Genomic DNA, 26,997 nt, shown 5'->3' on the forward strand with positions numbered 1-26,997 from the left:
GTCATCATTTAGTGATTGCCACTTCGACTCCCGGCTCGTACACACGAGAAAACACGCCAATTTACCTCATTAAATTAGGCAATGAGACGGTCAGTATAACTCGGACGAATTAAATAGATACCACTATTCAAAAGTACTGCGTAGCTTACCAGAGAGACGTCTTTTTAATTCGCTGGAGTTATACTTCGACAGTTCGGACTATCCTTGATATGAGTTTCGTGGAATTCGTTGACAGTAATAGTATGTAAATAGCCTTTGTAGTCTAGTGGTTCGAGCTTGGGCTCATAATCAGTCGTGTGCAGTCGATATTAACTGCATACTTTCAACAACACGATTGCAGGTAACCGCGTAAAATTAAGTCTTGTGCTAGCGACATCGTAACGAATACTAATAGGGATGATTCAGACCATTATTCTGAGTTGATATCAAGTGGAATTTTCCGTCGCAAAATTCATGTTGTTTTTTTGTGTCTTTCTAAACTATTCTCAATTCTGTACTTTTGACATGAAAAATTCCACTTGATATTAACTCGGAATAATGAGCTGAATCAATCCCCTCAGTATTCGTTACAATGTCACTTACCTACACCCCGTACAAGTACGGTCACGAGCATCACTATGCATACACTATGGTACCATGTCACATAAAGTTATTTGACAAATTGCACTGGAAGTCTCACTAAATGTCAGTGCGACAGAGTCCTAAAGTGGGTACATAATATTGCTCATGACTGTACGTACAGATAGCCATAGAAGTAGGTATGGATGTTAGTGACACTGAATACTGAAGGGGACAAAATTCCACCCCCCATTTTAGGGAAGTCGGGACTTATAAAGAGACAAAAAGCAGCCTTCGTCCCTCTTCATCCCTTCAACTACGTACGTATTGGTGTTAGTGACACCGTAACGAATACTCAGGGGGACGATCCAGACCATTATTCCGAGTTGATATCATTTGGAATTTCCTGTCGCAAAATTCATATTTTTTTTGTTTTCTTTTTTAATTATTTTCAGTTTCATACTTTTGCGACGGTAAATTCTACATGATATCAACTCAGAATCATTATCTGAATCATTCGTTAAACTTTTCGTTACGATGTCACTAACACTCTGTATCTGTGTGTGCACTCTAAATAAAGTTAATATCGTCCACGTTTAGAAGTCCAGAGCCTTTTGCCTTTACAATAAGATTTATGGTCAATATATTCTGAGGAAATCGTAGTTTTATCCCAAAAAGGTACTAAGAATTGCTCATTACTCTGAGAATGACAGTTTAAACTGCATCTCAATCGTTTCTGCGTTACCACAGACTGGATAACATGCATAATTAATGTATACAGAGAAACACCAACCCGCAGTGGAGAACCGTGAAGGAGTATGCTCTATGAGTAGGCCTCTGTGGTCCAGTGGTTGAGCCTTGGACTCACAATTCGGAAGCCCAGGGTTCGAATCACGGTGGGAACATCAAAAATCGCTTTGTGATCCCTAGTTTGGTTAGGATATTACAGATCACCTGATTGTCCGAAAGTAAGATGACCCGTGATCCGGAAGGCACGTTAAGCCGTCGGTCCTGGTTACTATTTACTGATGTAAGTGGGTAATCGTTACATGAGCAATGAGAGGTGCCTTTGGCAGCTCAATCATAACCCTGACACCAGAGTTGAGGATTTGTGCTCGGTTAATGGCAATAGGCTATCACACCCTGTTACGTGGGACTTAAACATAGGTGGCGAGGAGTGCATACTTCTTCGAGGGTACAGGCGTGGTACTCACGCGCACTGTACCCTGGGCAACAGCTATTTATAAGTATGTAAACCAGTACAAGTGCAAGCCGGTAGTAGTAATAAGCTTCAGTAAGTTAAGCGTAATTAAATGCAATGTATACACGCAGATTGCAACTCCACGCATGTCCGTGTTGGACTAGTTGCTGTGGTACTAGCGGTTATTATTATTATTTATAATAAAGTTCTTATAGCTAATTTACACCACCACCCAAAACAGACCCAAGAGAGCGCGTCTACGCGATAAATTGTTTAAAATGCAGTGTTACAGTAGCAACCCAAAAAGACCGAAGCCTGTGATAGGGTTAGCTACAAATTTCGTCTTAAAACAATGACATAAAATAAATATACATATTCAGTATAGGTAGACAGCGCGGCGTAATGTTAATACAAAAAACTTAAAATAGATATTAAAGGATTAGTATTTAATTTAAGATTATGTAGTTAGTAAATAATGCTAAAGTTAGTAACAGAATTGTTGACAAATTATTTTAAAAGCTCAGAGTAAACATTAATAAAATCATCTAAATGTTTAATGTGTGTTATAAAACGATAATCATCATCCCCTAGCATTATCCCGTTTGTCCCAAGGTCCGCTTACCTAACCTGAAGATTTGACATGACCAGTTTTTTTTACAGGATCGCGTGTCTAACCTGCCAACCCGCGAAGGCAAAACCAGCCCAATACAGGTTAGGTCACGTACCTCCGAAAACGTATTTCTCGGGAATGTGGATTTCCTTACCATGTTTTACTTCACCGCTGAACACGTGATACCTAATCATTTATGATCCAAACGTGAATTCGAAAAAAAATTCGACAGTCTTTGGTTAAGGTTGTTACTTAGCAATAAGGCCGCCTATTGTACTCTTTCTATTTCTCTTTAGTTTTGTGTTTTGTTTTTTCCTGTTTGTGCAATAAAGTATTTGTTATGTTATGTTAGGCCTGTGCTGGATTCGAAACTGCGACCTCAAAGCGAGAGGCAAGCGTTCTACCGACTGAGCTACCACAGCTTATCCAGCGGGATCTGCTACTGTCCATGTGAAATTCTTTCGATCTATGTATCGACATTAAACCGACCTTGGCGCCATTTATCTAGAATATTCAGTACTTACCTACTAATATTACTTAGACCGGTAAATCTATAGTTACATATAGATTTCAGGAGATTCGAGGAGCTCTGTGGCGCAGCGGTAAACGCACTCGGTCTGCGATTGTTGAAGTTAAGTAACTTTCGCAAAGGACGGTCATAGGATGGGTGACCACAAAAAAAAAAGTTTTCATCTGGAGCTCCTTCGTGCTTCGGAAGGCACGTTAAGCCGTTGGTCCCGGCTGCAGCGGCTGCGGGTGAGAACCCGGTACAACGTTTAAGACCGGGTGCCTGAGGGTGCCCAGTTGGGCGCGAACCTCGGCTCAGGGCGTCGTCTGAGAGGAAATATATTTGAAAGAATTAATCGACCCTAGCGGGTCGATAGCGATAAGCGCTGAATGAGGGAAATCGTCGACCACGCCGGCGGGGTCGGTATCGGGGAGCGAAATTTACCTAAGTATTTAAATCTTTTATAAATGTTGTTTACGACTACTCGGTATGAGTTTTATGTGACTGCAATCTCACCACAAGTTTTAGTTTGCGGCAATGGTGGACCAGTCTTGGTTGATTTTGGCGATCCCAGAAGCCAACCCCTCGGGCTGCCTAAGAAATCAGCACATGACTAGGTGAGAATCGAGTGAGGAAAGCATAGTACCACAAGGGTACGCACTTAACTGACTGTCAAATTGATAAGTTATACCATTACCAAGTCTGACTGTAAGGCGGGCCGCGTCACGCACGTTAGATTAATATTAATACCGCGGACTTAATGAAATAAAGCAATTTCAACTGGTTTCATTCGATAATTAAATGTACATAGTAATTTTATGGTCATATTTATGATTTGTGTATGTTTCTTTGGTAGGATTGTAATTATAACAGACATACAGTTAGACAGACGTAACTCACGCCTGTTATCTCTATCGGGGTAGACAAGTAATATTTTGCTTGGTATAATACAATGTTTCCTCCACCAACCCGCAGTGGAGCAGCGTCGTGGAGTATGCTCCATCCCCCTGCGATTGATAGAGGGGAGGCCTGTGCCCAGCAGTGGGACGGCAATTTATGTTTTTATATGTACTACATACTTAAAGTTAAAAATAGTGATTTGTCGCTCTGCCCCCCACAATAGGGACACTGGCGTGATTATTATGTAGGCAAGTAGGTACCTACATGTAGAAATATTAAAGTTCAAATATTATTAAGTTTTCGTTTATACGCGTAACGCCATAATTCATACAAATTCGATCGCGCGCATTATAATAACATAGATCTTTCTACACTCCAGCGCATGATTTACGAGCATATTACGTGGACTCGTTCATGTATAATTATTGATACATGTAAATTATAGTATGGTGTGATTTGTGTCGATGATGTGATCATATCGGTCAAGGTAGGGTTGGGTACGATAAGTACTGATCTTTGCTTTCGACATAATCGAATCCAGAACATGAGAATTTTACTGTTTTTTTTAAATTATTTTCTGTTCCATACTTTTGCGTAGTCTGAATCATCCTTCAAATTATTCGTTACGATGTCACTACAAAAACAGATTATATATATACGTCCCACTGCTGTGCACAGGCCTCCCCTCAATCAACCGGAGGGGGTATGGAGCATACTCCACCACGCTACTCCAATACGGGTTAGTGGAGGTGTTTTTACGGCTAATAGCCGACCAACGGCTTACGGTGCCCTCCGAAGCACGGAATCATCTTACTTTTTCGGACAATCAGGTGATGCAAGCCTGAAAAGTCCTTACCAAACAAAGGACAGTCTCACAAAGTGATTTCGACAATGTCCCCATCGGGAATCGAACCCGCACATCCAGATTGTGAGCCTTACGCTCTAACCACTAGACCACGGAGGCTGTTATGTTGTGTTGACCACGATGTCACTAACACCCGGTATTTATAATTGTATGCTGCTGCTCGTGCTGTCAATAAAAACCAGGCCTGGTGAGAAGAACAGGAGAAAGCTGATAAGTCTGTTCATCAACCCCACCCCCCCCCCCCCCATTTTTCATCATCAACCTGGGCTATTTTCGAATCAATGTAGGTACCTAAAATATGTGCAATGGCTAATCAAACTAATATATAAATACTGTGTAATGTAAAGATACACACTATATGCGCCTGCGACAGGATTGGTCGTGTCTGACCTCACCTGTCAACTTGGAATTGTGGTGACCAATAGCGAGGGAGAGTGCAAGGTTAATATAAACTTGTGGTCACCCTTCACACTCACTTATAGCATATCGTCACCGTATGGTGAAAACCACATAATAACATTAATAAACAAATAGAGTTTTCGGACATGATCTATACAGGTAACTATCAATAAAAAGGCCTCCGTGGTCCAGAGGTTGAGCTTTGTACCCCGGGTCCCGGGTTCGAATCCCGGTGGGGACGAATCACAAAAATCACTTTGTGACCCCTAGTTTAGTTAGGACATTGCTGGCTGATCACCTGTTTGTCCAAAAGTAAAATGATCCGTGCTTCGGAAGGCACGTTAGGTCGCTGGTCCCGGTTACTACTTACTGATGTTTTGTCAGGGGCCTATGGCGGCTCAGTAATAACCCTGACGCCAGGGTTGATGGGGTTGGTAATGCACCTCTCAACCCACATGATAGAAGAAGACAATCAATAAACAACTTACCTAATCTAGTATTATGTAAGCTCTCGACTATATTTCAATCGGGGTAGTCAGAGTACAGTCACATGAGCAATATAATGTACCCACTTTAGGACTCTGTCGCACTAACATATTTGACATTTAGTGAGACTTACAGTTCAATTTGTCAAAAAAGTTAATGTGACATGGTACCAAAGTGTATACATATTAATGCTCGCGACCGTACATCTATCGGAAGATGAAATAAGTACCCACATGCCACTGAACTTTCCACACGTAGGCGTCTTTTTTTATTTGGAAAATCACATTTGTCACGAAACCTCAAAACCTAAAAATAGTGGTCTCAATTTTTACCCGATATGTAATTATTTGAAAGAAACCGAGCTTTTGTTGAAAAGAATCAAGGATTACAAAGTGATTTTTATCATGTCCCTACCGGGATTCGAACCCGGTACCTCCGGGTCGCGAGCCCGACGAACGCTCAATCACAAATAAGAACACTAGGTATGAGAATACCTATGGACAAAATTAAATGTGTGTATGTATGTATGGTTAAGGCCGGTCACATACATTCGGAATTCCGTTTCGGAATTTCGATTCGAAATACTGTTTTGGGATTCCGTTAATATATCACACACATACGTTTATTTCCGTTCGGAATAACAAGGCTCAGTTGAGCGACGCTAGAACTTGAGTTCAGACATTTGGCATTATGGACGACGATTTTCTTATCGCGATAGCACTGTTGCTATACCTATCAAGGAAAAAAAAATACGTCGCCGTTACTGGGTCACGCATAGGCCATCATACGGAATTCCCAATCAGATTAAATTTCGAACGGAAAAAAACTGTAAGTATGTGGTTGATTCATAGATGTTGTATGGATTTAATGCGTTCGATATTACGAATCGAAATTCCGAAACGGAATTCCGAAACGGAATTTCGAATGTATGTGACCGGCCTAACAGTGCAAATGTCAACCGGACAGATTTATAGTCAGACAATAGACCACAGCTGCTCCAAATCACAACCACTATGCAAATAACTTGTCATACACATATATACATACGTGTAACATGCTGTTCGGTGTATGCATGTCTTGTACCATTGTATTATAATAAAGTTCATGTTATGGCTACTGAATTTTTACTCCTATTTGTACTACAAGTAGAAATGGTAGAATGAATTTTTGATTGAACAGAGTACTGCGGGACGGCAGGAAAAACTCCTGCCGTATTTTAGTCTAAAAAAGTAATATGGAGATTGCTACACCTTTTTTTATTTTAAAAAAGGGCTTAGAAGGGATTTTCGAAATCGTTTTTCGAATTCATGTTTGGATCATATACATACATAAACAGCCTATATACCTCCCACTGCTGGGCACAGGCCTCTCCTCAATCAATCAAATGGAGGGGGTATGGAGCATACTCCACCACGCTGCTTCAATGCGGGTTGGTGGAGGTGTTTTTACGGCTAATAGCCGGGACCAACGGCTTAACGTGCCCTTCGAAGCATGGAATCATCTTACTTTTTCGGATAATCAGGTGATTCAAGCCTGAAAAGTCACTCACAAAGTGATTTCGACAATGTCCCCATCGGGAATCGAACCCGGACCTCCAGATCGTGAGCCTAACGCTGTAACCACTAGACCACGGAGTCTGTTCATGTTTGGATCATAAATGATTATCACGCGCTCAGCGGTACAGGAAAACATCGTGAGGAAACTCAAATGCCCGAGAAATGCGTTTCGGAGCTATGTGACCTACCTTTTCCCGTCAGACAGGCAGTCGCTTCTGTAAAACACCGGACCCGTCATATCTTCAGGATAACGCTAGGGAAATGGTCCTGATTTGTTATTGGGATGTGCCTACCAACTAAACGACATTGAAGTATCATCGAAATCTGTGCAGTATGGAAATACTTTTCTTTCTTCCTTCAAATTTCAGTACAACACACCCCCTCGGGAACACAGGCGTGGCGCTTTGTTATGTCACCTCTGACCTCAGCGACATAAGAGCCATTAGCCCTCTCACCTTACCAGCATCAGATAATCCAGTGATATATGACACTAAGTACGCTTCGTGAGTACAAGTAGGTCGTGGGTTTACGTGACCGATGGTAAGATAAATGTACAGCCAACTGGGGCAGACATAGGCCAGAACCGAGCCGACATATTCATAGGATACTTTAGGCGATTCTCACACCGATGTACCTCTCACTATTCCAATCGGGATATGGTCGTGAACTTATGTTATGTTATTATGAAATATTTTCCATATTTACTTCACAAAAGAGTTTTGGGGAATCCGTCGTACGATGCACTAAGTACCCACACCTCACCGAGCTTTCTGTAACACCTATGAGTTAGGCGGTGAGTCGTATCGCCGTTTATAACGATCCAATCGATTGTGTTAGTGAAAACTGCACTTAAAATAAATGAATAACTCATTGGTGCAAGTCCGGCAGCGGGGTTTGAACCGGCGCTCCCCATTTGAGAAGCAAGCCACCACAACCACACTAAATGATCACAGTAACGAAGGACTTATAAATAAATTAGTTCCTAATGAAGAATCCGCGGATTTCTACCGAGGATTATATTTTAAACCTGGTATTATCTTTAGTATTCGTGTTGTAAAAGCTATAGCGGAAGCATTTGATCTGTTCAAATTCAAAAATATCTGTAAGTATTCATAGATAGAATACGTAACATAGATACACTTTGAATCATCATTTTTTATATAAGGAACGTCTCATCCGCCTAAAACTACTGCAGTGTCTCACAACCTGTATAGCCGGGGAAAAGAAGCTGCAAGGAAAACCTCCGCACAGGGCTCTAGACGTTCTTTAAAAAAAACATAAAATATTGTTATACGTAAGTAATTTTTCTGCCTAATATCAATTCCTAGCTGCCCTCAAGAACATGGTCAAAACCCTGTTTTTATATAAGAACTGTCACATTGACATGATCTAGAGAGCAGTCTCGAAGCTGAGATTAGTTTATTAATACCACCCCTAGGTATTTATTTTTTATCTACAGGGTTATCTAAACTGTGTATGTAATATGTTACTAAATCGCCAGTGTCTCAATCACCCAGCCAAACGTTGCTCAACTTATTGCAAGCTTATTGATAGTTTCCACCAGGAAACTTGTAAGTTATATGGCCCTTAGGCCGCAAGTTCCTCCCATACCTTATCCCTTTAAAGCCTTAACTCTTAACCAAGCGCATACTGAATAAACATTAAACGATCGTGGGTGTAAATCATTGATCCAGATCTATAGATCGCGCGCGTAGATCGTAGATCACTATCCATAAACTGGATCGCCCAGGTTTCCTAAAAAAGTATATAATTAAAACTATCAATCACACGTCTGTCTGTGCGTTGCCTTTTATGTACAAGATTTTAATTATAAAAATTTAATCTTGGTTCGGTAGTGAAAGTAAAAATGTGACCAAGTTCCTAATAAGATTTGTCAAATTAAAACAACCAATCAAATAGTTTAATTTAAACTAGTTATTCTGCTCGGTCATATTTTTGCGTTTGTTCCTCCCCTAAATAAAAAAAAAACTGGAAAAGCGTAATCTATCTCTGTAGGTACCAAATTTTATCAAAATCGGTTTAGTCGGTTTGGTGTGAAATCGTTAAAAAACAGAGTATATCTGTATGTATGTAATTGTCTTGTTTGTATATGTGGCGTCCTTATATAATACAAGACATAAACTCACGCCTGCCATCTCTAATGGGATGGGCAGAGCCACAAGCAATCAGGCGACATAATAGGTGAATAGACACCTTCTGTGTAAGTCTTCTTACACCGTCGACTTTTTTAACCTCTTTCAGAAACAGAATGGTGACAAGAGCAAACTCATTTTAATAAAAAAAACTTTCTATTCTATTTTTAAGTTTTTATAAAAGAACTCAGTCTCAGTCGAGTTGTGTACTCAAACTTACTTGAACTGTTTTCTCCTAGAGGTATATTAGGTATGCGATGTTGCAGATACCCGTTTGCAAGTTTGAATTGTATAACGCATAATAGGTTATTGTAAGTTATATCGGTGTGTGTGTGTGTGACGAGATGTGCTCACGCTGCGTACCTACACTCAACTAATTGTTGATCTTGGATAATAATACTTCTTTGTACGTCACGCCAGTGATGATGGCTAGTCCACGTTCAAATGGCCCTCCATTTTGGTGGACAGTAAATTGTATTAGATTAAGGTTGTTATTTTTATTTAATAAAAAAAAAAACTTGTCTCTCCCACATCGGTGCACCCGATCGAAAAAAAGGGCAACTAGTTTGCGCCAGCGGATTTAGTCGTCAAACCCTCTCGTTATCGTTTGCGACATACTCCACCACACCGGTCAAATAATTGCTCGAAAAACATAAACACTATTCAGAACATACTCCATTTATAAGTACGAACAAAAAGTTGTATATTGATGTTGATATGTGTAATAAGTAATTAAATGTGAAAAGTGAGTGAGTGGTCCGTCTCATATAGGTATTATTTATTAAATAATTATGTCTTGTAAATGGTCAGAAACCGGGTACTTGTCTACTGAATTCTTTGCTTATCTGGTGGCATAGAATAAAATAAATATAAGGGACAATCTACCTCGCACCCATACAGTCTTGAGTAATATGTGGTAATATCATGTACCCAATTAAGAACCCTGTCGCACTTCATATTTGACATTTCATTAAGACTTACGGTTTAATTTGTTAAAAAAGTTAATGTGACATGGTATCTAAGTGTATATGTCGTGGCTAGATCATAGAATTGACCATTTCATGAAATGGCCAACGTTTAAACGTCAGCGTTTAATGATATTTCCATCCACGTTTGGCCATATCATAAATGTAGGGTGTCCATGATAAGTGGTGTAATAAAAACGCGAAATAAGGTAGGAAATAATGTATTACTCTAGTACAAAGTACAAAAATGTTTGAAAGTCAAATAAAAATTAAAAAGTCATTTTCGATTAACAGAGTGTTGATGTAGTTGACATATACGCCGTAACTGCATCTCGCTTTGAAGTCGTCGTCATATTTTTTGACACTATTTCATGCATCATCATTCAGTATACTTTTCGTGTGTAAGATAAACATACTGGCGGCGTAGGGGTGGCCCAAGGGCCACCAATAGTACTCGTGCGTGATCGTACGTACGGACATTCTCATTCCAATGTGTTTTTTTATTTATTTATGCAGTAAAGCAATAGCTTCATTTATAAAACAGTTTACATTATTGTTATATTACGTAGTTCATAAGCCAATTGTAATTGATGTTTTATCAAAATTAATAAAGAAATATTCATTTTACGCGCTAGACATGAGAGAAACGTTTTATAAAGTATATTTTAATATTATATAAGTATTTTGTATATTTTGTTTATTTTTAGTATTCTTTAAGTAACATAAAAAAGGAAAACATAACATTACTACTTACTGATGTAAGTACGTAATCGTTACATGTGTCATGTCAAGAGCCCTGTAACCCTGACACCAGGGTTGATTAGGTTGGTAATTCACCTCACAACCCACACGATAGAAGAAGAAGAATAAATTATGTTGCCGTTCTATACCTACGTAGTATTATTCCTTATTCTATGGGTATCGTCATTGGCCTTATACGTCTGTTTCAGACGATTTATGACGTCATTGCCTCGACGAAATGCACTTTCTTTCATGGCTGTGCAAGCCAATCCTAGAGCGGCAAACTCTATCGCACGCTCTGCAGGAGAAGTCTACAACTGGTGGATTGGGTATACATAGAAATATAATATATACATATATCTATAATACATAAATATATATATGGGTATACATAGAAAATATTAGTAGACATAATTTCGATGTAGGTGGTAGAGGCAAGCAATGTTATTGGTACAAAACGAGACTTTGTATCGATTTGAGCGGCGACCGGTCTACTAATCGAACCAGTTTCGATTACACTCGCCAGAACCACGTCTGTGGGCTTAGCACCGTAAGCACGCGACTCTTTCTCGCCGCGACAGAGATCATCTGTCTCTGTGCAGTACTGTGAGAGAGTGACGAGTGACGGGTGACGTGTGTCGAGGCGAGTATTATTATGATCTGTGGAGGCGAGAAAGAGTCTCACGCTTACGGTGCTAAGCCCGCTGATCACCATAACAGTTTATTTTTATTAATATTTTTATTTTTTTTGGAGTGTCTTATTTTAGATTTGCCGCAAATGGCATTAATTGAGGAGCGCGTAGACACGAATACTTTAGAAAGAAAGAAAGAAAGAAAAAATATTTATAACACACTAACACACACACACTATTAATAATAACACTTTAAAAACCCATGATGGTCCTGTTCGGAGAACGCGTGACTAACATCGTAGTGTCCCGGGTTCGAATCCCGGCTCGGACTTTGAATTCGATAAACTTTTACGACTTTGAATTCACGCTTGGTTCGTAGATAATTGATAACACGTAGCTTCCAGGATTTGAGCCCGGTTAACGGCAATAGGTTCACCTCCTATGTCATGGGACTCACATACATTAACAGCCTATATAAGTCCCACTGCTGGGCACAGGCCTCCCCTCAATCAACTGGAGGGGGTATGGAGCATACTCCATCACGCTGATCCACTGCGGGTTGGTGGAGGTGTTTTTACGGCTAATAGCCGGGACCAACGGCTTGACGTGCCCTCCGAAGCACGAAATCATCTTACTTTTTCGGACAATCAGGTGATTCAAGCCTGAAAAGTCCCGAAATTGTCGGTAATCAAACCCGGCCCTCCAGATCGTGAGCCTAAGCTCTAACCACTAGACCACGGAGGCTGTTATATGCTTAAATATAGCTAGCGAGGAATGTGCGACCTCGGCTCTGAGTGTCGTTCTATTTTTTTTCAACATTTTCTGTCTGTTATTTTCCTACTCGCTAAATATTTCGACACCAAAAAAGTAACCCTATTTTTTTTCTTCATCATTAGTCATTTTAAAAACCCGTGGTAGCCCAGTTGGAAGAACGCTTGCCTCTCACTGTGAGGTCGCAGGTTCCAATCCCAGCACGGGCCTAACCCAATAATTTTCGAATTTGTTTTACGATCATAGGTGAAGGGAAGGAAAACATAGGGAAACCTACATTCCCGAGAAATACGTTTCGGAGGTATGTGACCTAACCTGTATTGCGCTGGTTTTCCCTTCGCGGGTTGGAAGGTCAGACAGGCAGTCGCTCCTGTAAAAAGCCGGACCTGGGAGTCCGTGGCCTCGAGGGTAACCAGTCACCTGTCATGCTGGTCTAAGTCGACAGAAGTTCCGATGTGCTAGTCTATGTCATCGACAGCAATCATGTACCTGATATAAAAGTCATGGATCTGACATTCTTCAGGTTAGGTAACGGACCCTGTGAAAATGGGATAAGGCTAGGATGATGAAGTTATATTAAAAAACCGGCCAAGTGCGAGACGGATTCGGGCACGAAGTGTTCCGTACTATTATGTATTATTTTTATTTTATTAAAGCGAATTTTTAAATATTCTAGGAATATTTCAAGCGTTTGCCTGTTGCCGTTATTAATATCGAACCAAAAAGAGCAAATAAAGCACGTTTGTAGTATAGGAGTCCACTTAAATATTTATTTTATTCTGTTTTTTAGTATTTTTTGTTATAGCGGCAACAGAAATACATCATCTGTGGAAATTTCATCTTTCTGACTATCACGGTTTATGAGTTACAGGCTGGTGACAGACGGACGGACGGACAGCGGAGTCTTAGTAACAGGGTTCCGTTTTTTACCCTTTGGGTACGGAACCCTAAAACAATTTAAAGCTACACCTATAATGATGTTAAGTGTTTATACATAGCACATCAGTCATTTTGAAGCCTGATACACGATCAGCTGTCTAGTTAAAATTTTTGATATTATCGGCGCAAGCGCGTCTAGTCATTGTCAAAACACCATGATACAATCTCCTAGCACCTACAGGGGCGACGTAGTACAAAGAGAACAGTAGGTACACTCCATTATGGCTTAAGTTTAAAAGTTTAAACACGTGGAAGTAAGTAAGTAAAATGTTTATTTTTCATAAGAAATACAGAAAATATGGGTACAATAAAAACCCCACAAAACCAATTCCTCGGTTTGTCTGTGGGAGTGGAGTTCGCTTAATGTTATTATGTTTAAGATACTTAAAGTTAACTTACAGCTAAGAGATCTTTTGCATGAGATGTTTAAATAAAGATTTTCTAAATTTATTTATATTGCACTCCTGACGTATGTCGACCGGCAGCATGGTGTACAGATACGGTATGCGTTTACGAAGTGTTCTGTCACCGAAGTAGTTGTTGTGAAAAAAGTAAGACCCAGAGGGGGTGACCTAAATGTAGCTCCGAATAGATTACTAAAAAGTAATTGATCTCAGATTTGATTAAATTTTTATTAACCGTTAAAACACGAAATTACTATTAAACTACTTGACCGTAATTCAAAGCTTTATATTGAGATAGCATTTCCGTTTCCCGTTCATATTTTACCAGTTTTCGTACTTTTTTCCCCTTCTTCTAGTTCCGGTTAGTGGCGTCACCTAGCGGTAGGGCTCAAAGTTTACGTAAAATCGGAGCCGCCATTTCCAACGCATTGGCGTTTAGTTTCCCGTCGTAACAACACGTGTCTGGTTTACGTGCCTGCACGTCGTTACAATTCGTTATTTTTACAAGTACCTACTGTTGTTTACGTGAAATTAAAAGTGGAAAAAACCGTAAGTACTAGTGTTTTCACATTGGAATACGGATTATATAACGATTTAAATATCTTTTTAAACGGTTTGTCCGTTCGATTACCATATTACCCTTTCGATTGAAACTTTGATACTGTGTTGATGATAATTTTAAATTGAAAGAGGTTTTCGTAGTTTTGCCAGTATCGTACTGTATGTAAGTATAATATTTTATCCCGTTTTAAACTTAGTTTTTACTTGTTATTGCTGAAATAGAAATAACTTAGTTCGTTTTTCAGTAAATAATGGATTCTGAAGGGAATGCTATGACCGCTGAAGGCCCGCAGGCAGGTCCAAGTGGACTTTCCCGTAAAAGAGCCCGAAGTAGAGCGAGTAGTACCAGCACTTCGAGTAGTTCCAGTTCAAGTTCGTCATCCTCTTCTGGTTCAAAACGGAAGCGTTCGCGGCGCTACCGCCGCAAGAAAAGCAGGCGTTCGCACCGATACCGCCGCCTGGACAAATTATTCGAGGAAGTGGGTGAGCTCCGCAAACAAATTTCTAATAATAATGATTGTGTCCATAACACCGGCCAAGACGATGTGTCGATTTGTTCAGAGGTTAGTGGACGTCTGTATCATAGCCACAATGTAATTGAATGTGATGAAAATCAAGATTTGAATCCAGATTTCACTTTCGATATAGAAACAAAGCTTAAGGAACCATCTGTTCCTAAAACCCCTGACAATTATTTGAAGATGCTGACTGATGTGCAACGTTTAGGTAACGCGTCATGGTCGGAGGTTAGATATTCGGACACACAAAAACTTTATAATCGTGCGCCAGGTTTCATAGACCTGAATACAAACGATGAGGTAATAAATTATGACACCTTACGTCACCTCACCCACGCTGAAAGGTCATATGCAGCTTTGACTTACTGTGTCTTGAAGCAAAAGGAATCCCTACAAGAGGGTATACGTGACCTTCTTACCTGGGCTAGGAGTTCAAATATTGACTGTGACAGCTTAAGTGTCAAAATTGATGAATTATTCTTGAAGGGAGATTTTCACAAAATTTCCACAGATCTTTTACAGCTGATTTGCGGTCACAGAGCTGAGACTCTCGAGATGCGTAGAGAATCTATTACTAGTCAAGTGAAAGACCCACTAGTTAAAGCATCACTGAATAGAATACCTCCGTCGTTAAATCATATTTTTGACTCTGAGCTTTTTACGTCGACTCTAGAAAAAGCAGGGGGAGTTCGTAAGGCATTTTGGCCACCAAAAAGTGATAAATCCAGGTTTAACCCTTCTAATAGCCGCCCCTCGCGGGGGCAAGGCGCACGGAAATCAGTTCCATCGCGTGGAGCTCAGTGCACTTTTCATGAACATGGTTTGCCATCACACGCACGCATGTGTACCAATCCACCACCCTCGCGGGGTGGTTACCACCAACATTCGCATAACTCCTCAAAGGGAAGATATTCAAGCACTCAGCTTGAAGGATACGATAATTACAACCCCAACGGACGTGGTTCCTTTCACAATCGAGGCTCGCGGCCTGAACGCGGCCACACTCGAGGTCGCACAAGTACATCGAAGTCCGCCAGAGGGAATCCTAAAAAATATAGACAATGACTCGAGGCTGTTCCAAGCAGGTCAACTGTCACATTATTACAAACGATGGAGGGAAATGGGTGCACCCAAAATTGTCCAAAAACTAATTCAAGGCTACCGCATACCCTTTTGTCAAAAGCCCCCCCTTGTATATCCCAATTTAAAGAAAGGTCAGCTTCAAACACCCGTTTCGGAGGAGATGTCAGTCGTAATAGGCAAAATGAAAAAACAGGGAGTATTGACAATTGCCCAGCAGTCTCCAAGTTTTATCTCCCCATTATTTCTGGTACCGAAATCAGACGGGTCACCTCGTCCGATCTTCAATTTAAAGGCATTAAATGCCTATATTGTAGCCGAACCATTCCATTTAATAAACATGCATCGCATCCCCGATTTCCTTCAACCACTGGACTGGATGTGCAAGGTCGATTTAACTCAGGCTTATTTCCACCTGAAGATAGTGGAGTCCCAAAGGCGGTTCCTTCGCCTCATTTACGATCAACAGCTATTAGAAATTACCTGCCTCCCATTTGGTCTGAGCACAGCTCCCAAAACCTTCTCGATCCTTACAAACTGGATAGCTCAATACCTTCGCGAGAAATGGAACTTAAGAATAGTCGTTTACTTGGACGACTATTTAATTGTCCATCAAAATGCGGACACGTTACACGAACATGTTCAAAAGACAATTCAAACCCTACAATATCTAGGCTGGACAGTCAATCTAGGAAAATCTGTGCTTGTGCCACAGAAAAGCATTACTTACCTGGGTATACTGTGGAAAACCTGGAGCAATCAGAAGTCTCTACCAGAAGAAAAGTCCAATTCGATCATAGAAAAGGTAAAGAAGTTTATTGTGGAAGGGAGGGCAACCTTAAAGGATACACAGAGGCTAGTAGGACTTCTGAATTTTGCGAGTTTTGTTGTTCCACGAGGACGTCTCAACCATCGTCAGCTACTGATGTTTCTAAACTCGCTGCCAGATCCGTCAATAAAAGCTTATCCATTACCTCCAGAGGTTTACAACGAGCTCAAATGGTGGGCTCAAAATTGCCATCTGTCAACACCGCTGCATTATCCCCCACCAAAGTACTTCCTCGCAACAGATGCCTCAGACCAGGCCTGGGGAGCACAACTGAACAGCATAGCCCTTTCCGGAGCCTGGAAAATAGACGAACAAGGGTTACACAGCAACCAAAAAGAGATGCTGGCTATATTGCACGCTCTTCAGAATCACGCTCATCGCATGAGACGCAGTTCGCTACTAATACAGTGCGACAACAGAACAGCGGTCGCTCACCTACGAAAAGAAGGAGGTACGAAGTCATTAGCTCTAATGGAAATAACTTAACAAATCTTGAACTTGTTAGACCAATATCAAATCCACTTCAGCATACATCACCTCCCCGGCAAATACAACAACCAAGCCGACCACTTGTCACGCCATCGTCGGCCCCCAGAGTGGCACCTGTTACCTGTCTGTGTGGAGATGGTGTTTGCGAAGTGGGGCACACCAATAATAGATCTGTTTGCTTCGGAGAAAGCCCACGTGGTTCACAACTATGTCACTCGAGATTTGAGGGACTCTCAAGCCCTATTTCACGACGCGTTCAGTGTTCCATGGAACTACCCGCTAGCATGGGTGTTTCCACCCCCATTCCTTGTGCCCAAAGTCTTGAGACACCTAAACCAATCGACAGGAATATTTTTATTAGTAGTTCCCCGCTGGGACAAAGTGTTTTGGCGAGCAGACCTCAAAGCCCGGGCTCTCGCAGCCCCAATGACCTTGTGGAACCTTCGGAAACACCTGGTCGACACATCGACGGGTTACCCCCCGCCGAAAGTGGAAGACATTGTTCTAGAAGTATGGAGGTGTGGGGGTGGTCCACGGCGGTAGTGCAATGGAATACTGAACAATTGGCGTTACTAAAAAGCTCTTGGCGAAAGTCTACTATTAAAACCTACGAAACAGCTTGGAAACGCTGGGTCTCTTGGGCTCGCAGTAAGAAGATAGATCCGAATAATCCAACAGGTGCAGAACTAGCTCAATTTTTAGCAGATTTATATTTAATATTTAAGTTATCATACAATACAATACTATTACACAAATCTGTCGTATCAACGTTATGTAACGCAGATAATTCTAGCTATCTCAGTTCGCATGCCCTTGTTAAACACGTTTTAAAATCAATCAGTTTAAAAAATCCGAAAATTTCCAAACCTCCCGTGTGGGACGTTAGTAAATTAATTTCATTTCTTACCAAATATACAGTAGATAGTACAAATATATTCCAAACGTCACGTCATACTGCAGTATGTTACTCTTGTGCTCGGGTCGCCGAATACACGACCTTACGCTACTCAGAATAGACTCGGCACACTGTAAAAGGTCTGATGAACCCTCTAGTATAACACTTTGGCCTCAGTTTGGTTCAAAAACTGACAGTGATAACTATAGGCAGTCAGGTTGGAAATTATTAGCGAACACAAGTAATAACAAACTGGATCCTGTTTTCTGGATAGAAAAAACGATTAATCTATTAAATGACAGGCGTAATTCATCAAAATCTTCTAATTTATTTATTACAGTCAGAGGAGCTGCCAAACCTGCTTCACGTACGGTGATAGCTGGCTGGATAAAAACCCTATTCAATGAGTCTGGTATCGCCGACACTCCTGGAAGTGTTCGGTCAGCAGTGGCTTCGAAAAGCTGGCTTGACAATCATCCCCTCGACGAAATCTTAGCACGCGGAAATTGGCGATCGGCGGAAACATTTCAGCGTTTTTATAGACGAGAAGTGATATCATCTAATAATTCCGAAAATGTTACACAGTTCTTTAATCCGGTTGATTAAGATAATAATGTTAATGAATCTATATATTTTAAATTCATCGTAACTACTTGCCTTTATTTATTAGATCTGAGAATCAAGAAAATAATTGTATTATTTCATGTACTTAGCTTGTTAAATATAATTGTATACTTAATAACTATAATCGTATACTATTAATATTAGCTTCATGTACCAACTTAATAAAACATTAAGATAAATTCTTTCTTTTTAATTAATACAAGTCACATTGGCGTTTTACAAATTCTCTGTCACCTACTACACACATATCACAATACTTCACAAAGTGATAATATTTTTTCTTGTTCGTCAAGCTTTTACAATAGCCCTGTGTCTAATCCAAATATTAAAAAAGTTACTTCGGCCGATTTATATTTTGAGTATGTGCGTGTGTGGGTGTACCCGAATTATAACATATATGTTGTGGCATCACCAGGCGAAAACAAACATTTCTCAATATAAAGCTTTGAATTACGGTCAAGTAGTTTAATAGCAGCGTTTTACCTGAAATAAAACGCATATTAAAATACTTACCTAATTCAAAGCTTTCAGTTTAACTCTGCCTGGTATATTGAGCCAATGAGTTGGAAATGGCGGCTCCGATTTTACGTAAACTTTGAGCCCTACCGCTAGGTGACGCCACTAACCGGAACTAGAAGAAGGGGAAAAAAGTACGAAAACTGGTAAAATATGAACGGGAAACGGAAATGCTATCTCAATATAAAGCTTTGAATTAGGTAAGTATTTTAATATGCGTTTTATTTCAGGTAAAACGCTGCTATTAAATTTGTATGAAATAGCACACTGTGACGTCATAGAACAACGTGATAAAATGTTCTTCTTGATTAAAATGATAAATAATAAAAAAAAAAATAATGTTTATTTCTCTCACTAGCTTAAAACTTGAGTACAATATCCAATGAATACGGGTACAAAATTAATAAAGCAGGCGAGAGACTGCATAAATAAGTTTAAGATACTTAGAGAAATAAAATATTAGTTTCAGATCAGGGGCGTTAAAATGGCCACATCAAAGCAATTCATCTAAGAAAGCAATATTGCAATTTGACATTTGCGCACATAAAAGTAAGTGCGCAATGCAAACGCAAAAAATGCAAAAAGTGTTTTTTTTTGTAGCCCAGATACAAAAGAAAAATAGAAGTCCTTATTCGAAACGTTCCTACTGTTATTTGTATTCTATGACCGTACGAACTCTTAGCACGTAAGTTGGTTAATAGTATCAAGAAGGTATATGTACACCTTTATTATTATAGCAAACAAAAATAAAATATCCTGAGTGGATCAAATATCCAGCTTAAGCTCCCTTAACCAAGTCTCTGCCGCATCCGTCACACAATGCAGCTCGGCTATGCCACCTGGGAACCGGTGTAGAGGGCACTCGTTCTCTATGTGACATAGGGTTTGGTCCGAGTGACCACATTCACAGTATGCAGACCACCATCACCTTTATGTAGACACCGAACACTGACACTGGGTGGGTTGATGAGGTTGGTAATTCACCTTACAACCCACACGATAGAAGAAGACTGGGTGTAGTTAATTACAACGGATACATGACGAAACTTAAGAAAAAAAAAGGCGACCTTATTTCTAAATAGCAATTACACCATAAGTAATATAAGTATATAGCAATTTGATTAATATGTAAACATAGTAAGGAAGATATACACACATAACTTACTAACTTATACCTATACAGGGTGTTAGTGATATCGTAACGAAAACTTTGAGGGATGATTCAGACCATGATTCTGAGTCGATATCAAGTGTAATTTCCTGTCGGAAAAATCATGAAAGTTTTTGTGTTTTTATAAATTATTTTCAGTTCCATTCTTTTTTCGATTTCGACAAAATTTATTGAATCGATCGATAATTTTTACACGTTGCGCAAGTTAGACCTGCTGCGGTGAGTAGTACTTTTAGTTAATAGTTTTTAGAGACGAAGAATTTCCAGACAAAGCCGCGGGCATAACCTAGTAGGCAAGTAGGTACTCGTAATATTGTATCATTATTAACTAAGTAAGTGTGTCTACCAAAACATTTTTAGAGCAAATCCTTGACCGTTTTCACGTAATCATAAGTTTAATTTGGCCAAAAAGTAATTAATGTTTACCAAAATATCTGCAAATGGTAATGCCTAACATAAAATTCACCAAAAACGGACATTTCTTGCAAATTCGCCGACGGGGACGGGTTAAAAAACATAGACCAAATCTGTATTTTTGGATATAAAACATTATTTATACAAAGTGATTTCGGCATTAAACTTAAAATATTGTAATGACGTAAAATTACTAACGGATACTAGCCAGAACCAACGGATTATCGTGTCCTCCGAAGCATACAATCTTACTTTTTCGGACAACCAGATGATTCAAGCCAATGTCCTTGGAACAGTCCCCAAAAGAACTCTAACCCGGACCTCCAGGTCGTGAGCCTAACGCTCTCACCAATAGACCACAGAGGGTGTCTCGCCAACCCGCAGTAGAGCAGCATGGAGGAGTATGCTCCATACACCCTCCGGTTGATTGAGGGGAAGCCTGTGCCCAGCAGTGGAAACGTATATAGGCTATCTATGTTTTTAAAAGTACTTATAATATCATTTACTCCGATCTAGATATTATACGTAACAAATTTGGTATTTAGTTGGTCTTCTTCTTATCGTGTGGGTTATGAGGTGGAATATCAGGCTCATCGATCCTGGTGCCAGGGTTATTGAGCCGCCAAAGGCCCGTGACATGACTCAAGGATTTAGTAGGATGCTTACGGGGTACCGAACTGAGCATGGTACCCCGCTAGCCACAAGTTGGTAGTGTGACTAGGGATCGACGATCCAACGGTGTTATGTTGGAAGTTGTATACATGCTTCTTGCTGTGTAAACTTCGATATCGCGTTTCACAACTGTTTGAAGACTGCATTATTGAATGTGGCGCCATCTGTTGCATGTGGGCGGAACTAGGTGGCCAACTAGTTGGGTCCGCAACAGAAGAGTATATACTTTATTACCTCTCCCCGAGTGATGAACGATCCATCATAGCTCAAGAGTCGTGACGCTAGTGGTAATAAAGCGGATATGGCGGTGACTGGCGCCAAGTAGTGACTGATGACGAGCTTGGGGCATTATGCCGATTGATTCTGTGATATGACTCGTTGGAAACAATGATGTGAATACACACACTTACAGGCATAAGAAGATCACGCCTTTTTCCAGCTAGAGGCCACGGAATTCCACTTACCACGATCCTGACACACCATTTCTGCTTCTTCCACTCTTATCAAAGACTCCATGCATGCTCACCGACTAAGATGACTTGACGGCCTCCGTGGTCCAGTGGTTGAGCCATGCTCACGATCCGGAGGTCCCGGGTTCGAATCCCGGTGGGGACATATCACAAAAATCACTTTGTGATCCCTAGTTTGGTTAGGACATTACATGCTGATCACCTGATTGTCCAAAAAGTAAGATGATTCGTGCTTCGGAAGGCACGTTAAGCCGTTGGTCCCGGTTACTACATACTGATGTAAATAAGTAATCGTTACATAAGCCATGTCAGAGGCCTTTGGCGACTCAATAATAACCCTGATACCAGGGTTGATGAGGTTGGTAATTCACCTCACAACCCACACGATAGAAAAGAGACCGACTTAGAGTACTGTAAACACAGTTGCTATTACATTTTTCCTGGACGTGAATTCAATACAGCTTAGCTCACATAGGTACCTCCAGAACGAATTTCTCGGGAACGTGGGTTTCCACGTCGTTTTCCTTCAAGATCCAAACATGAATTCGAGAACATTGTCTTGTCTTCTTATTATTATTAATTTCTATTCTATTCTATCTTTTAAAAAATCCTAAATTCGTTGGTTTAGGACCGGGCGATTTGAACCTGCGACCTCACAGTGAGAGCTACCACGGCTCAGCGTATTATACATCAATGGAAAATAAAACACTACAAAATAAAAGACAAAAATCTTGATATTTATAATAATAATATTAGTGATATCACTATGACTATATACTTAGTGGATTCTCTTCTGTAGTTTTTTTTTTTTTTTGACGTGACTTATTGTAGATTTGCCGCAGATGGCATTAACTACTTGGCCGGACAAATGGGGAGCGCTGAAGGCTCTCACCCGGTACAACGTTTAAGACAACAGGCCTGAGGGTGCCCAGTTGGGCGCGAACCTCGGCTCAGGGCGTCGTCTGAGAGGAAAAATATTTGAAAGAATTAATCGACCCTAGTGGGTCGATAGCGATAAGCGCTGAATGAGGGAAATCGTCGACCACGCCGGCGGGGTCGGTATCGGGGTCCTGGCTTCTGTAGTGGGTTGTGAGGTCATTGACCAACATCACCAGCTTTGGTGACAGGGTGATTGTGGATTGATGTCAGCCTCCATGTCTCCCCATCGCAAATGAGTTCACGACCACACAGTAGTATAACATTACTGGAACCAAATAAATAAACATTACACGTGGTTAGAGCGTTAGGCTCACGATCTGGAGGTCCGGGTTCGATTCCCGTTGGGGACATTGTCGAAATCACTTTGTGAGACTGTCCTTTGTTTAGTAAGCACTTTTCTCGAATCACCTGATTGTCCGAAAAAAACTGAAAAAGTAAGATGATTCCGTGCTTCGGAGGGCACGTTAAGCCGTTGGTCCCACCTCCACCAACCCGCATTGGAGCAGCGTGGTGGAGTATGCTCCATACCCCCTCCGGTTGATTGAGGGGAGGCCTGTGCCCAGCAGTGCGACGTATATAGGCTGTTTATGTTATGTTATGTACAGTCATGAGCAATATAATGTACCCACTTTAGGACTCTGTCGCACTAACATATTTGACATTTAGTGAGACTTACAGTTCAATTTGTCAAAAAAGTTAATGTGACATGGTACCAAAGTGTATACATATTAATGCTTGTGACCGTATGTATTTGAGAGATACTAACATAAAGCTTGAAAAGTGGCGATTACAATTTGCCCATAGATTCTGGCGTTGGCGACCGTCAGAGGGGTCGCAGCGTTAAAATCAAACACTTCGGCGAATGATTTGTTCGCGGAACATTTGTAGTCCAGGGCCATGTACCGAAGCGCGTACGTCACATGGTAGATAAACTCCATCGATACACTGATTAACGCTATTATTATAAATATGTTCGTTATTGGCTCGAACTGAAACAAGAGCAAACAGTAAATATCTCACCTTCACCAACCCGCAGTGGAGCAGCGTGGTGGAGTATGCTCCGTACCCCCTCCGGTTGATTGAGGGGAGGCCTGTGCCCAGCATTGGACGTATATAGGTTGTTTATGTTTAGGCATGTATGACGAATATGAACAAACAAGTCAAAAATACATACACATTTGGCTGTGAAAACAAGAGTCACAGACGCGGCAAATAACAGTAGCCCAGATATAACGGTGAAGTACCCGACAATTTGCACGAAAGTACCGAATCCTCCTGAGACAACATTCTTACACGCCGGCACTAATATTTTAAACTGTGAAAATCCAACTGCCTGTAACAAATTACATAAGCTTACGACCACAGATTAGAAGAAAGAGTATGGAAAGGCCCTAACACGCATTCTGTATGAGAACCGCTGTTGCCAATTCAACCCTACTCTTATTTATACTACTCCTGCAAACAGATAACTACGATAGCTCTACTGCTTCTCAAATTCCATAGTCATTTTACCGGCAATGTAATTATTTTATTGACAGACTGCAATTTTATTATTACTTTATTATTATTATTGTAAGATACTGCATAGAAAGGTATTTATTTGATAAATAGCCGATCATACTAAGCTTGTTTTAAGTTAACGCGGTTATTATCATAATTAAATCACATAATAACGGGTTCTTACCGCGTTTAAAGTAGGGATATGAGACTCCCGATATTTCCGTAAAAAATATGGATCTACCTACTCCACTCCAATCTCATCAGTCATCCCGTGATCATGGCACTTGCAACAGTGTCGAAATATCGAGAGTCTCATATCCCTACTTTAAACGCGGTAAGAACCCGTTATTATGTGTTTTAATTATCATACTAAGGTTTTTAGCTTCCTGTGATAAAGAGGGATCTCTTTACATAATAGTCGATGTTTAAGTCTTTTGATGCACAAGACGACCTTTTAATATACTATCGCGGAGCTCTGTGCATCGTACAGTTTACGATAAGAGCGCAGCTCTCAAATAATGAGAGAGAGATCAAAAATGACTATGAAATATTATGTTAACTTTGGGGTTAAAAAGGCCACCTCTCTCTGTATTTAAGAGCTGCGCTTTTGTCGGTGGAGTAACCGCCATTCCTCTCTTCTTCCCGCCAAAACCTTCACCTCCTGATACGACACGACCTGCGCCTTCTCTTTTATTTGTTTCATAAATGTACTCCTGGGTCTACCCCTTCCTCTCTTCCCTTCAATATTGCTATTTGACATGTGTGTGCATTGCACACTTACTTTTATATGCGCAAATGTCAAATTGCATTAATGCTTTCTTAGATGAATTGTTTCGATGTGGTCATTTTAACCCCCCTTTTTACTTGGGAGTTAAAAAAGCCACATCGAAGCAATTCATATAAGTACTTCAAGTTTATGGGTGTATGGCAACCGGTCGTCATAGAGTAAAGACAACCACTACTGCGAATGTCGCAATTCATCTAAAAAGCAATATAGCTATTTGACATGTGTGTGCATTGCGCACTTACTTTTATATGCGCAAATGTAAAATTGCAATATTGCTTTTATAGATGAATTGCTTCGATGTGGCCTTGACGCTTAGCTCTGTGGGGTGTACAGATCTCATGGGTCTTCAACCAGTGTGGTTTTATGTATGTATGTACGTAAATAGTTCACCTTACCATACCAAAAACACATATAAGATACGTAGCTACTTCTAAATTGTTTATACAGAAACAACATGAATTTGTTTTTGGAAGCCACTTAAATGCCATTATAACACACAGAAAAATAATTATAAAATTAATAAAAATAAGATAAATATGCAGCTAAAACTATTCAAAATACGCTTCTACAAAGTAAACATCTAAATATTACTCACTTACCATAGATTCTATATTGTTATTTTTGCCTGTAGATAATTTAGAAGTGACTATGATCTGGGCTTTTTGGCGGGAAACGGGAACGGGACAGTTGCTTTCTTCATTGAATAATCTAAATAATTAATACGAAGTGGTGTTTTGTGGTTAATGATCGCATTAAGTTAGTCGGAAGACATTCGCGAGTGTTATTATATTGGAGTATTCAATAAACAAAGTGTATCTGCCTATTTTCGCTTCGTGTCAGGAAGCCGCTTCATAACTCAAAAGTTTATGCGGACTTTTGAGTTAATTCGTTTGGGGTTCGGAGTAGGAGTCTACTCCGAGGGTGGGGGCTTAGGTTTCATCATCATCACCTTTCATCATTTCATTAATCATCAAGAAAAAAAAATACGTCAGACATGGCTGTATGGGCATAGTTCCCTTTGCCTTACCCTTCGGGGAAAACAAAAACAAAAAAAAAAAATGACTATGATCTGGGTCTTTTTGGCGGGAACGGGAACGGGACATTTGTTTTCTTCATTGAATAATCTAAATAATTAATACGAAGTGGTGTTTTTTGGTTAATGATCGCATTAAGTTAGTCGAAAAACATTCGCGATAGTGTTATTATGTCGGAATATTCAATAAACAAGGTCGAAGAAGCCGCTTCATAACTCAAAAGTTTATGCGGACTTTTGAGTTAATGCGTTTGGGGTTCGGAGTAGGAGTCTGCTCCGAGGGTAGGGCCTTAGGTTTTATCATTCATCGTCATCGGCTTTCATCATTTTATTATTCATCATCAACAAAAAATACATAAGACATGGCTGTATGGGTATAGTTCCCTTTGCCTTGCCCTTCGGGGAAAAACCAAACAAAAAAATCTTTGTAAACTAAACGTAGCGATTTCGCCTTTTTGGCGGGAAACGGGAACGGGACAGTTGCTTTCTTCATTGAATAATCTAAATAATTAATACGAAGTGGTGTTTTTTGGTTAATGATCGCATTAAGTTAGTCGGAAGACATTGGCGAGTGTTATTATATCGGAGTATTCAATAAACAAAGTGTACCTATCTGCCTATTTTCGCTTTGTGCCAGGAAGCCGCTTCATAACTCGAAAGTTTATGCGGACTTTTGAGTTAATTCGTTCGGGGTTCGGAGTAGGAGTCTACTCCGAGGGTGGGGGCTTAGGTTTCATCATCATCACCTTTCATCATTTCAATAATCATCAAGAAAAAGAATACGTAAGACATGGCTGTATGGGCATAGTTC

At 40.3% G+C, this 26,997-nt stretch overlaps 2 protein-coding genes across 2 annotated transcripts in view; one reads left to right on the top strand and one right to left on the bottom strand.

The window, feature by feature from the left end:
• LOC126377324 (NADPH oxidase 5) overlaps nucleotides 1-26,997 on the top strand; it is a 96,334-nt gene that overhangs the window by 40,064 nt on the left and 29,273 nt on the right. The gene's annotated exons all lie outside the window — the stretch shown is intronic.
• On the bottom strand, nucleotides 22,729-25,688 carry LOC126377416 (uncharacterized). Its single transcript, XM_050025154.1, has 4 exons — nucleotides 25,549-25,688; nucleotides 24,041-24,199; nucleotides 23,633-23,855; nucleotides 22,729-23,131 (listed from the first exon to the last, which is right to left on the bottom strand). The coding sequence occupies exons 1-4, from the start codon at nucleotides 25,639-25,641 to the stop codon at nucleotides 23,073-23,075; spliced, it is 534 nt and encodes a 177-aa protein (XP_049881111.1). The 5' UTR covers nucleotides 25,642-25,688; the 3' UTR covers nucleotides 22,729-23,072.

Source organism: Pectinophora gossypiella, chromosome 23 (genome assembly GCF_024362695.1).
Source record: "Pectinophora gossypiella chromosome 23, ilPecGoss1.1, whole genome shotgun sequence".
NCBI classification, from domain to species: domain Eukaryota; kingdom Metazoa; phylum Arthropoda; class Insecta; order Lepidoptera; family Gelechiidae; genus Pectinophora; species Pectinophora gossypiella.

What these genes read in the sequence shown, in the direction of transcription:
- LOC126377416 (XM_050025154.1), bottom strand. Translation starts at nt 25,641, where the DNA reads ATGGCATTTAAGTGGCTTCCAAAAACAAATTCATGTTGTTTCTGTATA. An exon ending in TTATATGTGTTTTTGGTATG is followed by an intron (nt 24,200 to 25,548) that starts GTAAGGTGAACT and finishes AATTTGTTACAG; the next exon opens with GCAGTTGGATTTTCACAGTT. An exon ending in TTGTTTTCACAGCCAAATGT is followed by an intron (nt 23,856 to 24,040) that starts GTATGTATTTTT and finishes CTCTTGTTTCAG; the next exon opens with TTCGAGCCAATAACGAACAT.